The sequence below is a fragment of the Nothobranchius furzeri genome, chromosome 4 (assembly GCF_043380555.1).
Source record: "Nothobranchius furzeri strain GRZ-AD chromosome 4, NfurGRZ-RIMD1, whole genome shotgun sequence".
Classification (NCBI taxonomy): domain Eukaryota; kingdom Metazoa; phylum Chordata; class Actinopteri; order Cyprinodontiformes; family Nothobranchiidae; genus Nothobranchius; species Nothobranchius furzeri.
In genome coordinates this window covers 73,815,751-73,832,239 of record NC_091744.1, presented here as the reverse complement: position 1 = coordinate 73,832,239, position 16,489 = coordinate 73,815,751, and the positions used below count along the sequence as shown (strand labels likewise).

The 16,489-nt window shown below is 40.7% G+C and overlaps 1 protein-coding gene across 2 annotated transcripts; it reads right to left on the bottom strand.

Annotated features, from left to right (window-relative positions):
- Positions 1 to 1,794: 1,794 nt before the first annotated feature.
- Positions 1,795 to 16,013, bottom strand: kras (v-Ki-ras2 Kirsten rat sarcoma viral oncogene homolog). 2 transcript variants are annotated; one of them, XM_015964789.3, is made up of 6 exons: positions 15,758 to 16,013; positions 13,390 to 13,507; positions 11,478 to 11,656; positions 11,068 to 11,227; positions 5,691 to 5,815; positions 1,973 to 2,049 (listed from the first exon to the last, which is right to left on the bottom strand). In XM_015964789.3, the coding sequence occupies exons 2-5, from the start codon at positions 13,498 to 13,500 to the stop codon at positions 5,696 to 5,698; spliced, it is 570 nt and encodes a 189-aa protein (XP_015820275.1). In that variant the 5' UTR covers positions 13,501 to 13,507; positions 15,758 to 16,013; the 3' UTR covers positions 1,973 to 2,049; positions 5,691 to 5,695. The 2 variants fall into 2 exon arrangements, with proteins under 2 accessions (XP_015820276.1, XP_015820275.1); XM_015964790.3 differs by lacking the exon at positions 5,691 to 5,815 and having other exon boundaries at positions 1,795 to 2,049.
- Positions 16,014 to 16,489: the final 476 nt, after the last annotated feature.

The window sequence follows — 16,489 nt, the reverse complement described above, 5'->3', positions numbered from 1 at the left end:
AAATAGGAGTGGTGAGATTTATGGCAAAAAATACTCATTTGAGATCAGATCACCACTCTAGACAACACCGCCCACGTCAGGCAGGCAGTAAAACGGTCGTTCATTCAGTATGACCCCAGACCTGGACCCAGTCACTCTCTCTAATCACATAAACAGAGCTGAGTGAAGGAACTCCATTAAAGCAACATTCATTAGACACACCAACATAATGAGGCACAATTTACAAAAAGAAAACAAAAATCCCCCTTTCTGTATCACAACTATACAAAGGTTGAAAATACGTTCAAGGTATAAATGATACATTTCAGAAATCAGCTGTTGGCACGCAAAAGGAAGAGGGTCATTTCAAACATACAGTTAAGCTACTTCTGAAACAGTATCGCTAGCAGGAGAGTTTAAAGTAAAATTCATTTAATTGTCCACTTCATGAAAAACCAAACAGGGGTAAAAATAAACTCACCGATTCTAAAAGCCACTCTGAAAAGAGCATCTCACTCCTCAAACAGTATATTTTCTGCATTTCTTTACTGAAAAGAATTAATTTACATCATTTTTTAATGTCTAAATGTGGAAACTAACAAAAAATTAGAAAGCAAACAATCTGCAAATATAGATATGAGGGATGAAATGTGGGCTGACACATGGGGGACTTTTTTTCTTTAAGAGAGTTTTGCCTAAAAACTTATTTCATGGTCATTTTGGCCTCATTTAAAAAAAATATTTTTAAAACACATCGTTTCCAATTACACCACAATGTTTCACGATCGTTTCTGTTAGAAGTCGGGCCACACAACGTCATCTCAAACTTTTCTGCACATTAGTCTTTAAAACAGTTTCAAAACCTCGGTTTAATAAACAATCTGAAACTATTATTAGGATGAAAAGACCAGAACAAGTCGAGTTATCTCACAACCAAACAGTTGCTCTCTGCTGTCTGTGCAGCCTGAAGCTAACAAACAATGATAACTCACTCTCCCACAGACAAATTTATGTTTAACCAAACGTTTGGTTTCAATGCTGACGCCCTCCGGTGGGAGTATGCAGATGTTTTTTAGTTACATACGAAATTAAATGAAATCTGTCAGGATCATTAGACACAAATATACAGTAGAGCCAAAAAGTGGCTTAAATCTCTGCAACAAATTGACAAAACAACAAAAAAAAAATCATGATCTTAGAATTCATTATCAAATAAATGAGATTTTCCTCTCACAAATGCATTTATTTATTAAACCTGAACATCGGACCGAGTCCTCTGTGCTGGCTCTGTTATCAGAGGCAGTTTGCGACACACATGTCGTTAATGACACAATGCATGCAAAAACAAACGCTGCTACTTATTTAGGCATGAAAATCAGTCCCCACACAATAAAGCAATGACTAATTCAAAATAATTCATTAGTGGCTAACTAGGGTAATAAAACATTCAGAAAGGAGCAGGATGTTGCATGCATCAGTGGCAAAACTAAGTCACACCTAAAGGTCAGAATGACGGGATCACACAGTGGCTGGGACATTTCCTCTGGCTGAACCATCGGTCCTTCCTCACATCTGTTTGTCTCTCTGAGTGGGATGAATATTCATTCTTTGGCATCCCATCTTTAAAAAGGGCATATTTGCAGATTGTGGCATTTCAAGCAAAACGTGTTAAAACGTTTCTGTTTTTTCCTCATTTAGCTCACAGTTCTGCATTCATCTGAAACCATCCAAATTGTTCTAAAGAGCTGTCTCACTTCAGCATCTGGCACTACACTGAGAATGAAGCTTACTGGTGCCCAAATAAGAAAAAAGGAGGGGCTGAAAATTCTGGTTGGGTTTAGTATTTGTTAAGGGGGGTAAGTGAGGAAAAAAGCTAATAATTTAGTGTAATGTACAAAACGTATTACTGGAACTGTTGTTTTGTTTTAGTCTGTCTTGGAAGGGCCCGGTTATTCACATGAGTATACACTTTGTCTTGGACTTCTTTTTCTTCTTTTTGCCTTCCTTGCTCATCTTCTCCTTGTGCCTCCGGATTTCTCGAACTAACGTGTAAAAGGCGTCGTCAACACCCTGCAAACAAAAACAAATACACAGAAAGCAGTTCAAATGAACAAGTTTCACTCCAAAGCTGGAATTATCTAAATGTTTTAGATTTGTACGCCGTGATTACGTGAGGAATGGAGTATTACACAAATAAAACACTGATTTGAGAAAAGAAAAAAATAGAAACTAGTTTTGGAAGCAGAACAAACAGAAGCTGCATTTACACAAGCCAAGTTCTCTCTCCTTTGTGAATGACGTCAACCCACAAATGCTTCATCTGCTCCTGAAAAACGTTTAATGATCTAAAACGGAGGAGTGTCATTTGTTGCTGTGGGTGAATCCTAATGTTAGCGCTTTAAAAATATATAGGATTTTATTTTAATAGAAAAGAAATATTCACTACAGAGAAGAGTGCAAATGCGGGGGTAAATTATGAAAGGGAAAGCTTTCACTATACTAGATGTTTATTATTAGGAGGCAGACCTCGGTAATTTCCACAAAAATCTGCCGAATTAAATCGAGCTCAATCAAAAGTGATTTTAAAACGAGCAGAATCGGGTGGAAAAGAGATGACCTTTTAAATTCATCCTGAGATCTTCAAACAGAATACCAATAACTTAGTTTTAATTTAAACAAGTCCCTCTACATCAACATTCTTGTTTCTTGGACGACAACACGTACCGTCACACAATCTATGACATGTGGGGATATCATGTTAGCTACACCAACACGTCGCTTCAGGAGAGTGAAAACATCTGCAGTTGGGATAAATTATAAATCGGATATTGAAGGCAACAGCCACTTGTAGCGAGGGCAAACTGGAACAGACAGAGCTGCAAGAAACGCCGACTTAAAAACAAACTTTTTTGTCTTTCGGCATTTGCATTCAGGCATTACCACAGCGACTCTTCTGTCTCCATTAAGCTCTAGTCCACTGCTATTGCTCCCAGTTTACTGCAGCAAATCTGACAAAAACAAAGGGCCAGTCAACGAAGAGTTACGTTAAAGACAAAATGTCTACGGACAGAAAAACGCCAGGTTTCCCATTCTCCTGGAGCCGCGGTACAAGTTAAAGGTGTTATGTAAGAAAGAGCGAGTCACTCTCACGCAGCGCTCAACATACTGAGGGGGAAATAAATAATTTGAAACACAATATGAGTGATGAGGTTACTTTTAAATACAGTCATAATATTAACACACTTTTAATCAACGTACTTCCTGAATGATTGATGTTTGTCAGATAAACTAAGAAAAGCACACTGATACATATATAAATAATATAAAATAATTAAAAGTATTGGATTGGGACTTGGCATCAGTAGATTCTCTAAATCAAATGACTCAGACTTGGCTTGGGGGCAATAAATGTGATCGAATCATCTCTAGTAACGTCCTGTTTTCTTTCTCCCTCTAGTGGAGGATTTAAGTACTGCACGCAGCTGGCATGTACAATTTTTATTTTTTATCTTGTATAGTTTTGTCACTAGATTAAATCCAATATTTAGTCATGTAATCAAGAGTATTAGCTTACAAATAGTTAATATGTACATTTCTGACAAGTGTTTAATCAATTACGCTTTAAGAGGTTATTATTTCTTACGTCAAATGGATTCAAACTGATTCCCCTCCTACTTTTAATTATGCTAATTGAGGAAAAAGACGGCTTTATGTCAATGCAGCTGGTGTCTGGGGGATAAAACATTGTCGCAACATAATACAATGCGACAATAATCTGCAATAACAGTTGGGTACAGAGCCTGATGGCGAGTCAAGTCGTCACAAAGACAGCAGAGCAACAAAAGAACAAAAACGGAAGGATTCACGTTTGCCAGACATGTTTACACACAAGTTTTAGACATTTCAGCATGATTTAGTCCCACATTTACAATAATATCCTTTAATCACAAATGCTGACCAACAGCCCAAAACTCCTGCGCTCCTGTTGATTTCAGCCCATTTGGACACTTTCACACTGGTAGTTCGGTCTGATTTAGGAACAGATTTGTCCACCGCTCTGATCACAAGGGTATTTGATCTAAACAAACTCAGACCAGAGGTTTTTTTTTTTTATTAATTTGCTCTAGGGCTGCACAATATATAGAAAAATTATCGTCATCGGGATAACAGGACGTGCGATAGGCCCATCGCAAAGCACGCCAAAAACAGCGATAAATGTTTGGTTCAAACATTTCCATCTGTGTCATACATCAGCTTTTTGTAAACCAGCTCTGTTTTTTACGCGGAAGTATTATTCGACCAATCAAATGTAGCCCTTCTGATATGCGGCCAATCAGATGGGTCAGTTCACGTAATACGCCCGCCCCCTACGTAGACCATTAGGATGAAAGCATCACCCGAACTGAGTTAGCGGTGCCGTTCCCTTGTTCGTCATGCTGGCTCAGAGCAACGAACGCACTTTGTGCTGAGGTTTCTGGAATCAGCGCTGCTTTCAAACGTGAACGTGAGTCCGCTCGGTGTTGTTAATCATTTTTACCGGGTTGACTCCGAAACGTGCCAGTGAACCAATCCACCTTCATGTTGTTAGTGTTCCACCGGGTGGTGATGTTAGCCCCAGGCTCCGGTTAGCTTCCAGCTAAAAGGCTACAGCACTCTCCTGCTAAAGAGGGCCTGGAAAATATTGAGCTGCTTTTTAAGATCTAGGTAAACTTGTTCAATTTGGGGTTAAAAACAAACGTTTTCACATATTTTCCTTGTAGTTTTTTTTGCCAGTTCCTCTTCTGAAAGGCAGACAATTGTTTTTCTCTTTCCCTCAAAAAATCTTAATATTCTCCTAGTTTGGCCCAGGACAGATCACTTCCCAATTACAGCAACAGCCTTATCTCATAACCACATTAGTGGAGAAAATGTTCAGTAGCAATGAGAGAATTTGCTGTTGCATTTAAGTGATGTTGACTATTATTTAACATTTAAACTTACTTTCAGATTTTTTTATTTATTCAAAAACCCTGGTAAGGGATGTTTTTCTGTATTTGGAGCATCAGTAAATGTTCTATGGTGGAGGTGATGTTTTAAAGTCACTGAGGAACTGCATGCATGCAGTTTGCTGTTTTGCTGCTAATACAGTAGCAGGTGCAGCTGCATATTTTTGCAATAAAAATGTTATGTTGTAATGGAATTCATGCATTAGTTTTTGTTTGCTTTGAACCCAGAGCAGACGTCACACGCCAGACGACATCAACACTGCATACTTTAGTATTTGTTCATTTATCGCAAGTAATATCGAAATCGCAATATTAAGCACTGTTATCGAATATCGCAGGTTTTCCTAATATCGTGCAGCCCTAATTTGCTCTATAATTTCATTGTAGAAAGAGGGGTTGGCCCATGCACCAACAAGAGGAAAGAATGATGTAAAAGTGTGCGAAACACGTGTGAAAGCGCCTCAGAAGGGGTCGATCAAAGCGGCTCAGAGAATAAATGAACCCAGTGTGAAAGCTGTCCTGGATAATAATCAACCACAGACACACCGAAAGAGGAAGGAATCAGTCCGGTGTTAGAGCCTCACCATAACCCTCCATGAAACCAGTGGGTTAGCTTTGAGAAAAACAATTTAAAGCACCAGCGCTCACTTCCACAGCCTTTTCCAGAAGTCCCACTAACAACACAAACAGAGCTGAGCTCGTGGGTGCGCGGCTGCGTGCACTTACCCCTCTCACATCAAAACACACTTTTTAAGGTGGACACAGCCTGGAGTCTTTTCTTCCTTGCTGAGCTTATTGACCCGGTACAGCCTGATCTCCCGTACCAGAGTGTAAAAGGATTCTTCCACTTTCTGCAGTATAAGACACAACTTTCCTCAATGCTGAGGAATACGCAGGGGGAGGGGGACATACTGCATAGGTGCAAGTGTGATAAACTAAAGAAACAGAGTTAAACAGGCTGTCTTTTTTAAATGCGTCTTATTTAATAGGAAAGCTACCTCTGCAGGCTTGAAAAGGGGGTGTTTGTTTCATGATCATCTCAAACTAGAAAAACTGAATATCAATTCAATATTTTCACATTTGACTAGGGCTCGGCGATGCGGCCTAAAATCAATATCACCATATATTGAGGATTTCATCTCGATAACGATAAATTGGCGATAACTACAGGTATGTGCAGAAACTAAAGTTGTCCACTAGATGGGGCTGTCACGTATTAAGTTGAGTCACATTTCGATACAGCTTCTTTTGGCGACGGTGTTCACTGCTCGCGCCGTAAACGGAAGGTTGCAGGTTCGAGCCCTGCTCGGTCCGTCGCTGGCGTTGTGTCCTTGGGCAAGACACTTAACCCCCCCTTGCCTGCTGGTGGTGGTCGGAGGGACCAGTGGCGCCAGTGCTTGGCAGCCTTGCCTCTGTCAGTGCGCCCCAGGGCAGCTGTGGCTACATTGTAGCTCATCACCACCAGTGTGTGAATGGGTGAATGACTGACTGTGTTGTAAAGCACCTTGGGGGGTTCCAGGACTCTAGAAGGCACTATATCAAATACAGGCCATTTACCATTTTGTGGGACGCGAACGTTGCCAACCTTCACACATCTTTTATTCTTTTATTAGCAAATTTATTGACAAGGGAATTTTTTTCTCAATAAGTCAGAAATTTCGATAACGATAAATTTCCTATTTATTGCCTAACCCTAAATTTAACACATAAAACCACTACTTCAATGCCGTCATCTCCCTTTAAGCTCTGACAAAAACAGCCCAATTAGCCGAGTCTTTATGTAATATACCTTGTATACAGCATTAACATGCTTTTAATAGACATCAACCTTCATATCTTCCATAAATGGTTAGTTTTATCGCCAAATAATCTAATGTAATCTAATGTATGCCTGTTGTAAAATCTAACACAATTTTTTTCCTAGAAAACAGCTTTCACTACTAGCTTAAATTAAACTTTGTCATGAGACCAACAAGCAGATGCACCATCATGAACTGGAGCAAAATTTTGAAAAAGAAACCGAAAATGTCAAACGAGGAGCTGAGATATTACCAGCAGATGGGACCGTCCAGGGGCTTGTTGTACTCAAATTTATGCATAAATTTCAAGTATTCTTTTATTGACCATGAAAAAAAGTTATAGAAATTATTAAAGTATTTTAAAAAATCTGAAACTAATTTAAACTATGGACAAAGCTGAGTACTTATTTAAGTGCAATCGATTTGCATACTTTTTCAAGTAAAGTCAACTGATCAGATTTTATAGTGTATGCAAGACCTATTTGACTTTTTCTAAAAAAAATAACCTGGGCATGTTCTCTAATAAAGAAATAAAATCCTGCATTGTTATTTAGTTATGTTCCAATGGCAGAGGAGGGGCGCATTTCACTCTAGGACAGAAAAAAAAGGTTTAAAAATGTTTGATTAATCTGTAAACTAATGAATAAAACACTTGATTGAGAAAAGGATCCTTCTAACCCTACTAAACAGATATGAAAATGACTGAAACAGTATGCCTCAATAACATTTCTAGTAAAAAAGGTAGGAATGAAGAAATTTTGGGAACTTTAGATTAAAGAAAACAAGTTTCAAACCCGCCACTTTCCAAGCCTGCGGAAGGTAAAATTTTACTAAATAATAAATACGAGGTGTGTGTGTGTGTAGGATTTTGTGCAATAGGTAAAAAATAAATAAATCATGAGATATTAAAATAAATGATGTGAAATAAACTAGGGTGGAAAAAATAATTTAAAAAAACAGTCGCTTCCAGTGAAAGTGAATTTCCTGCTGGACAGAAGCAGCACCATGTGGACAGAAATTACTGTTACACTCAGGTAGGGATAGGTCGGGGGTCGGCAACCCGCGGCTCTGGAGCCGCATGCGGCTCCTCCATCCATCTGATGCGGCTCTCTGTGCTTGTAAAATAATGAATGGATATTTAAATAAAATGCTTTATATTTTACTGCATTAATTTTACATCTGTATGCCAATTCTAAATGTAAAGATTGTCTGCGTAAACCTGAACAGGTCGAACCCGGTCTTACTGTGAGACCGGGTTGACGCGTCACCTGCTTGTGCGTAATCAGACGTCTCTATAGGAGCTTTCTGAGCTGAAGAGAATGTGAGATTCTGGGATTCTCCTCAGACAGGCTCCTGGATGTGTCGCCACATTGGAGACAGGAACAAGCGCTATTCAGCCAAAGTTTCATAATCAGGGAACATTTTCTAAGTGACAAGTCTCGCTTCAGTCGGAGGAATCTTCCTGCATGCGCTCTGGTTCTGCGACGCGCTCCAAGCCCCTCTCCACATCTTCAGCTCGCTGTGGACCGTACGTACGCGCTGACAATGAGCTGCGCTGAGCAGTGTCCAGCTCAGATGTTCAGATGGGAATCTTTTCTTGAGCGATTTAGCTACATCTGCGATGTGCGTAGAATAAAATGTCAGTTCGTCTGCATGCGTCGGGGTAATTCTTTCTATTCTTTCTCCGTCAAAATAAACGGTCAAATACGAGAACTATCCGGTCAACGCAAGCCCTGCTTTTAACTGTTCTGTTTTCTTGTGAAAATTGTTGCAAAGAGATATACCGTACATCCTCTAATACAGGCCTGTATTCAATTAACGGTCGGGTCTCATATTTTGGCCGGTGTCGGAGTCGGCGGAGGTGAATAGTGGTCGGTCTCTTATTGTGGCCGGGTGGAATGTGGTAACAAGCAAGTACGGGGGGCGGTTGTGTCATCGTCTCACTTTTGATTTGCCAGTGATAGACCGCGAGGGTAACTTTAACCGTGCGGAGACGAATAGGAGGCGAAAATTTGATATCAAGTTCAAAGAGAACGTGCGCTGCAGAACACTGGGGAGCAATAGGGGTTGTATGAACTAGTCGACTTCACTATAGTGACTTTTTATGCCTGTCATCGACTAGTCGCTGTCACGTGATAATGACCAGCAAGATGCAGTCCTCGGAAAAGACAGCAACCTGCTATCAGCAGGTGACAAGCTCCTGCGATCGGGGGGGGCAACACGCTGTGCCAGAGTGTCGGTACTGACACGCGATCGTTCATGTCGGTTTATTTCCTTTAATGTTTTCTGTCTTTTATTTGCGCCTGATGTGTTTCGCTGCTGTGGAGCGGGGCGCATCACCTTGTCATCCGGTGACGCACCGATCACTGATGCGGCCGGCAAGCACCAAGCACTCCGCTGTTTTTGCGGTCGGTAGATCTTTTAGAACTGCAGCTCAAAGGTAACTCATAAGGTGAATATATATGAACCCTGGTAGCAGTTTTTCTTTAGGATTGAGAGAAGATGCAGGAAGATAATAAACAGACAGGACAGAAAAATAGTCAAATAAAAACAAGTTAGTTTTTGTACCTGGTGGTTGCAACAAACAGACACCACTGAAGGTAATCAGAAGTGAGGAACAGAAAATGAAATAATTATTTTAATGTTTAGAGCAGCAGGAACTCCGAGAGGCTGCAGGCGCATCAGTGAGTTTGCGGCCGCTGCGCAGGGGGAGGGGGGAGAGGGCTGAAGCAGAAACTACCGTTGTTAAAAGAAATGTGTTTAACTTTGTGAGCGCAATTTTAATTGTCAAAAACTCCAGCGAACCATTAGTTCATTTTGCTCAAATAGAAAAAGAGGCCTGCCTCTAATTCTGGCCCTCCTTCCAATAAAGGCCTGGAGCTTGATGAGCTTGAGTCAAATACAGGCCCGGGCCTGTATTAGAGAATTTACGGTAATTTAACTTGATTATCACAAGAGCCAGGCGCACTGCACCGGCGCACTGCACCGTTATTTCCGTCACTGTAAATGAGGGAAAAACAAAATGATCGGATCCTTTCCTGACCTTCCCCACCTACAAAGTTTAATTACAACAATCGAACGTGACAGAGCCTGGATTTGTATTCTGAACAGTCTAAACATGTTTTAAAAAGAAACGTATGACAAAAGTGGCACCTGCTCAGTAAAACCACCAACAGGGTGAAAAATATCTAAATATTGTAGGCAGAGACGGGCTACAACTTCTGGATCCATTTTATATAAATCGTTTTATTGATTATCGTCTTATGAAAGATAACTTTGACGTACACGAGCGGCCGGTACTGGCTGCTGTCACCTGTTGTGATTGGTTAAAGCAGCTCTCTGCTGTCTGAGGGTAGGCCCCGCCCACAACGCCGCGGCTGCTGTGGCTCCCAGTGTTTTCTTTACTGTGGGAAACGGGTAATAATGGCTCTTTGATGGGAACAGGTTGCCGACCCCTGGGATAGGTGAACAAAGCTGCAAGAAATTAGTCACCATGGCATTAATTTCCCCCACACCAGAAGGCACCGTGATTCACCCCGGGTCAGGGACCAGGAATTTATGTGTTTAGCGATCACTCCATCAGCCAGTTAGCTTCCTAAGGCCATGCTCACACCACACACACACACACACACACACACCACACACACACCACACACACACACACACACACACACACACACACCACACACACCACACACACACACACACACACACACACACACACACACACACACACACACACACACACACACACACACACACACACACACACACACACACACACAGCACTGGATGAGACACCACAGCTATCCTTCCAACCCCCAGTCACAGTGACCAGTAAGCAGAATCATTAACCCGCTAAGTAATTACCGACAGTTTGTCCTTTCATGCAGACACCTTGACACAAATTAACTGATTTGCTGATTATTTATCGCGCCGGTTCCTTTGCAGGTGGGCCTAATGATTTAATTTCACATATCCATGACAAAGTAGCATGCAATGATCACATTATCCCCCATAAATAAAAAATTCAATTAACCAAAGAGGATTTAATGATGCTCAGCACATTAGGTGGTAAATTTCCCAGCAACGTTATTATAAAAAGACCATTAGAGATAGTAAAAGTGACACAAATCAACAGCACCACGTGATGCAATCACATTTCTTGCCAAATTGAAGAAACCCTCCCAAAGACATCTGTCAACATAGCAGGGGTCTGACGTTCTCCGACATGATCAATTAAAAGGATAAAGATGAATTTGGCCTGCAGTGGACAAGTGAGGAGGCTCTGTGTGGGCACTCACCTGTCTCGTTTTGGCTGAGGTCTCAATAAAGGGAATGTTGTAGCTGCGTGCTAAGTCCTGAGCCTGCTTTGTGTCCACCGTTCGGGATGGGAGGTCACACTTGTTCCCCACCAACACCATGGGGACGTCCTCAGAGTCCTTCACCCGCTTAATTTGTTCTCTGAATGTTCAAAAACAGATTTTAAATCAACATAAAACGGTTTGTTAGTCTGAATGATCTAACTGATCACCAGAGTTTCTATGCTAACAAAGTTCTAATGAAACATGATAGTTTTCATTTAAGATTATGTTCCAAAAACTCCAAAAAACTTTTATTCAAGTAGGATTCAAAATACATTTTCATGGTTTTCCTTACATCTTGTGTTGATGTTTGCTCTCAATGACTATTTTAGTTCCTCCTCCTAACTCACCTATAGTGGTGAATGTCCTCAAAAGACTTTGAGTTGTTGATGGCAAAGACACAGAGGAAGCCCTCCCCTGTCCTCATGTACTGATCTCTCATGGCGCTGTACTCCTCTTGACCTGCCGTGTCCAGAATATCCAGCAGACACGTCTCTCCATCGATCACCACCTGCTTTCTGTAGGAATCCTGGGATCGTAAAGAGCAAAAAATAAATAAATAAACTACCAAAATCTACAAAAGTCTGTCGAATAGGGATGTAAGAAAATATTGGTTGATATTGATAACAACTGCCTAATATTATTGCTTTTGATGTTTTTCTAATGATTAGATTTTATGATATATTATATATTAAACAATACTGTGAATAATGTGCTGAACCTTGACTGGAAGAAAATTATAACTGAACTGAAATCTCAATTTCTCAGATAGAAATCACAATTCAACCTTTATCTTAAAATCATACAGTTCTAGCACCTACACTCATAACTTTGAAGAGTAGTTAAGCTTCTGTTTTGGGTTGCTAACTGATACAAGCTAGGGTCCAAATACCAATACTCACACTGCGCCCTACGGTCTTCAGCAAAGTGCACTTGGTAGAAGTGCGCAGTAAGGTTTTGCGTGTGTGGTAAACAAGTGAGCAATTGCCGAATTGGGAAAGTGAACATTGCGTCATCGACCACAACGCATCAAGGTCGTTGACTGTACTACTTTAAAAATAATCTTTATTAACCACTTTCAAACAAACACACCTTAATCTAACAGCTGAAACGCCTCCCAGCCTTCCTTAGTGTCTAGAGTGCTGATTCATCACTAAATTAAACAAATCAGCTGTGTTAATACAGGAAATGTGACAGACGCAGACTGCAGCGCCAGGTATGCACGCCCATTTTTTCCAACAGACCAGACCGGCAACTGTGAAGCTGCAAGTGGGATATTCTGGCCACAGGGGGCGCTAGGCCTTTCATTAACCCTGGAAAGGGTCATTTTAGCACATACTGGCTCAAGAAAATGATTTAAAAATATGAAAAAGTTGCTAAGTATCTCTTTTAAAATGCTTTAGAGAAAACTACCGTTACTGCAGCCCAAAAGTAATTCAGCTGACTAAAATGTCAGGAAGTGTCAAAATTGGGATTTGTGGCATAAACTGTTAAATTCATCTTTTAACATTACTAATATAATCTGGTTTTAACATCAAAGGTCATCTTATCATCTCCCCTTTTCAGTGATATATATCATATCGCCAGATTCTGGCCAATACACCAAGGAGGTTTTTAAAAAACAACAACAGGACTTACAGTGTTAGCCATGCTTCACTTATATGCTAGATTTTTACTCCTGGCCTGGGTATGATCTCACTGACCTTTTTTAATTCGTGAAAAACATGATACACATTTTTAATTGCTCAGCCCCGACTGTGTTAATGTCTCTGATGACATGTTTACATAAAAGATGCCACGGGACGCAGCTTCATTATCGCCCCTTTCTAGTTGTAGCGGGGCACTCTGCTTTCTAGAAGAGTTCAAATTACAGAGAGGTTTCTGTCAAAGCCCTTTTTCCATCACGCAGATGGCTGCCATCAATTGGATCCAACAGGAATAATTACAGACGAATCCAATGAGCTGCCATACTTTCAGATGCTATCTGGTGTCTGGGTAATTCATGGTAGAGCGCTAACCTGCCACAGCGTTTCAATAATTGATTGAAATCATGATGAGATTGTTCACACTGCATGTGGCTGGCACTGAGGAGCTTGGCCAGGAGCCAAGCATGAAAAGTCATTAAAAACCTGTTTGGTGTCTTTTTAAAACCCAAAACCAGTAAAGCCAGTTACAAGCTTTTAAAAAGAGTTTCTCATTATTTTTGCATCCCTGCTTCCTGACATGGAAGTGCAGTTAACAAGAACACACATTTATGTTTACCTCAATGGTGGGGTCGTATTCGTCCACAAAGTGGTTCTGGATGAGCTGGATAGTTAGCGCGCTCTTGCCCACACCACCAGCTCCCACTACAACCAGCTTATATTCTGTCATGTTTCACCTGCCGGACAAAATAAAGAATATTTGTCTCATTTGTACTCAAATGTTACAGCATTAACTCATTACAGTGTTCCTACATCTCTCCTCAAGTCAAATTTGGTCAACCATAGAGATTTCCCCGTACGTTCTTGTAGTGATTAAGTAATACAATTTATTTTAACTGTGCTAAACTTCCTCTTCGTATAAAATCAACGTTCATCTGAAGAACAGCAGTTACGCTCCGCTTTTATCACTGACAATGAGCGAAGAGGTAAATGTGTAAAACAACGTTTATGAATGGTGAAAGTTTTGTAACCGTTTGTTACAAATCAGTAAATGCATTTTGTCCTCACGGGCTCCCGTAGAAGGAAACATGGCATCGCCCAGAGCTTTAGACCCGCTCCCATGTATTTTAGACCCGATTTTTATTGTTATATGTTACAAAGCCGCCAATATTTTTCAACAACTCTGCATCATTTAATTAATTTTAAATAGCATTTTGATGGATATTTCCAGAGATTAATGGTAAAACTATACATGATCTCTTTCAATAATCATAAAAAGCTCTAAATTCTACATAAAAAGGGTTATTTTCAAGGGTTCCCCTCCAGCAGAATCTCTGATCCTGTTCCTGTCTGTTATTTTTGTCTGATAAACTGAAATCTGTGTGCTCCGGCCTGGCAGAAAAACATTGCTGATTCACTGGAAATTTTGATTTTACACAGTTGAGTTTTATGAAAGGTTATTTTAGTAATCAACTACAGCGCTTGAGGGGAGAACAAACCGTGAAATCACAACAAATGATCATTAATCAAACAGAGGTTAAGCTAAAATAAGGGAACACTTGTATTTTAATTAATCTGATTTCAGAAAACCATCAACTAAATGATAAAAAACCTATTTTTCTACACAAACTAAATTTGTATAATTACTGATCATTCTGGGGGGAAATACCAGACTCAAGATGAGAAATAATTGAGTAGAGAGCTAAAAAAAAAGGATTAGGAGAAAAACTTTGCCCATGTGATCAAGTCTCGGAATAAAAGAGCACAATGTGATCAAGTCTCAGAATAAAAGAGCACAATGACTGTCCCCTCTACAACTAAAACTAACCACAGGCATAAATCCATAATATTACATTAAAGCTTCAAAATTGACAAGCGGCTGTGAAGCTCTGGTGTGTGACTTCTTTGTGGATCGATGGCTGCAGCTGGCCTTTTCAGAAGTTACAGCGCAAACTGATGAAAGTCTGCAGAGCTCAGACAATGAAAACAACAAATAAGTTTTGTTTTGTTCTTTTAACCAGCAAGTTACAGATTTATATTAATGCAAATGAAGTGATGTTTTTAGATATCAATCAGAAAATAAACGTGTGGGAAAATGTTCATCTAAAGCATATTTTCACCTTTCAGAAAGTCTTGTGCAAATGCAACTGAACAGGGGTGCAAAAAGCTGAGCACAGCCTCGTCTAAAAAGCAGCAGGTAAGTCGTATAAGTCGTAAAGTTCACTTTCACCGCCTGAAACTGCAGGAAATTTTTTATGGTGCGGCTTTGAAAAACTGAAAGTTTATTCCAGGCGTCTGTGCCAGCATGGTGGAGTGGTTTCTTTTCTTAATACATCAACAACATTGGAGAACATGGCTCAATAGCTCAGCGCAGCCCCGATTGGAGGGCTAATGCGGGGATTGATTAGCAGCCATATAAACAAAAATGCTACTTGGAAAACAGTTTGCTACCTGTGAGGAATCAGAGGAAGTTCTTTAGTGACTTCAAGAAGGCAGGAGCCCCTAGGGTGCGCATAAAAGTGGAAAGGAGTTTGATTTAAATCTTCTATCCTTAATAGTTTAGAAGAAAACGTCCTCGGTACTTCAGGCGACTTTGCTGATGTTAGCTAGCTTAGCATCGGAGATCGCTCATTCACACTTAATTACTGTTAAAAAATAAAGTCTTGCGCACTTTCCCGTTGTGTTTTATAATTAAAAAAAGGCTAGCCGATATTATTGTTCTGTCAGCTCAGTGTGTCTGAGCCGAGTCTGTCATCCATTCAAACGGGAAGAGAAGCCGCTATCGACAAGCTAGCTAAAGCTCTGCAATGTAGGGCCAGACGGTAGGTTAACTGGGCGTAGTTTAGCCAAAAACGAACATGTTTGACTACAGGGAGGCTGCCCAGTGTTTCAATAACGCATAATAACTTAGTTTTATTAGACAGTGAAATTCCGCAAAGGCTACATGCTAAAGTCTGCCATTAATGCGTCTTATGCGCTTGTTTTACCTTTTAGCGAGTGAAGTTCCGCGTCTGAAGTAGCGACCAAAGAAGTCAAGCAGATAATCCTCTCGCTTCACACGATCTCTGCATTTCCTACTTCTCACCAAAAAGCCCGCATTCGAGTCGGTCTAGCGTGGTTTCGGGAGCAACCGGGAGCATGCAGAGGGGGAAGGAAAATAAATAAAGTGGGCGAATTAATCGATTGAACTTTCCATCTGATCTGATGAGATCCAGCTTCCCCTCGGCCTAGCCGCTGCTGCTCAGTGTGGCCTGCTGCGTTACGCGAATATGGGCGGATACCAGGGCTTACTTTACCCAGAAACCATAGCTGTGGATTTCAACCGGCCTGGGTCAAATCACTCAAGCGTGTGTCGCAATACGATCCCGAAAATACGCTCGTTTCTTTTATTATTACCCATATGTTGATAAGATCCTCGTCATATCAAACTATGCCCATTCTCCAACTCCCATATCTCAAGTAAACCGGTGTTTTCTTTTTGTTGCATCTAAACTAAAACCAAACGGAATGTTTGTGCTTGCATTTTTATTAAAATCGGACAACACTGATAGGTTTCAGGTCACGTAGAGTGGGTTTCGTGTCCTCCAGCGAGACCCGCTGCTACCGCTGCAGCGCGCCGCAGAGTCAACAAAGCCTACGGGGCGACTCCACTATATATAGGCTCTAAATATAACTGGAATGTGCTGGAGGATGGACGTCATTCCCAAGCAAGGAAATGA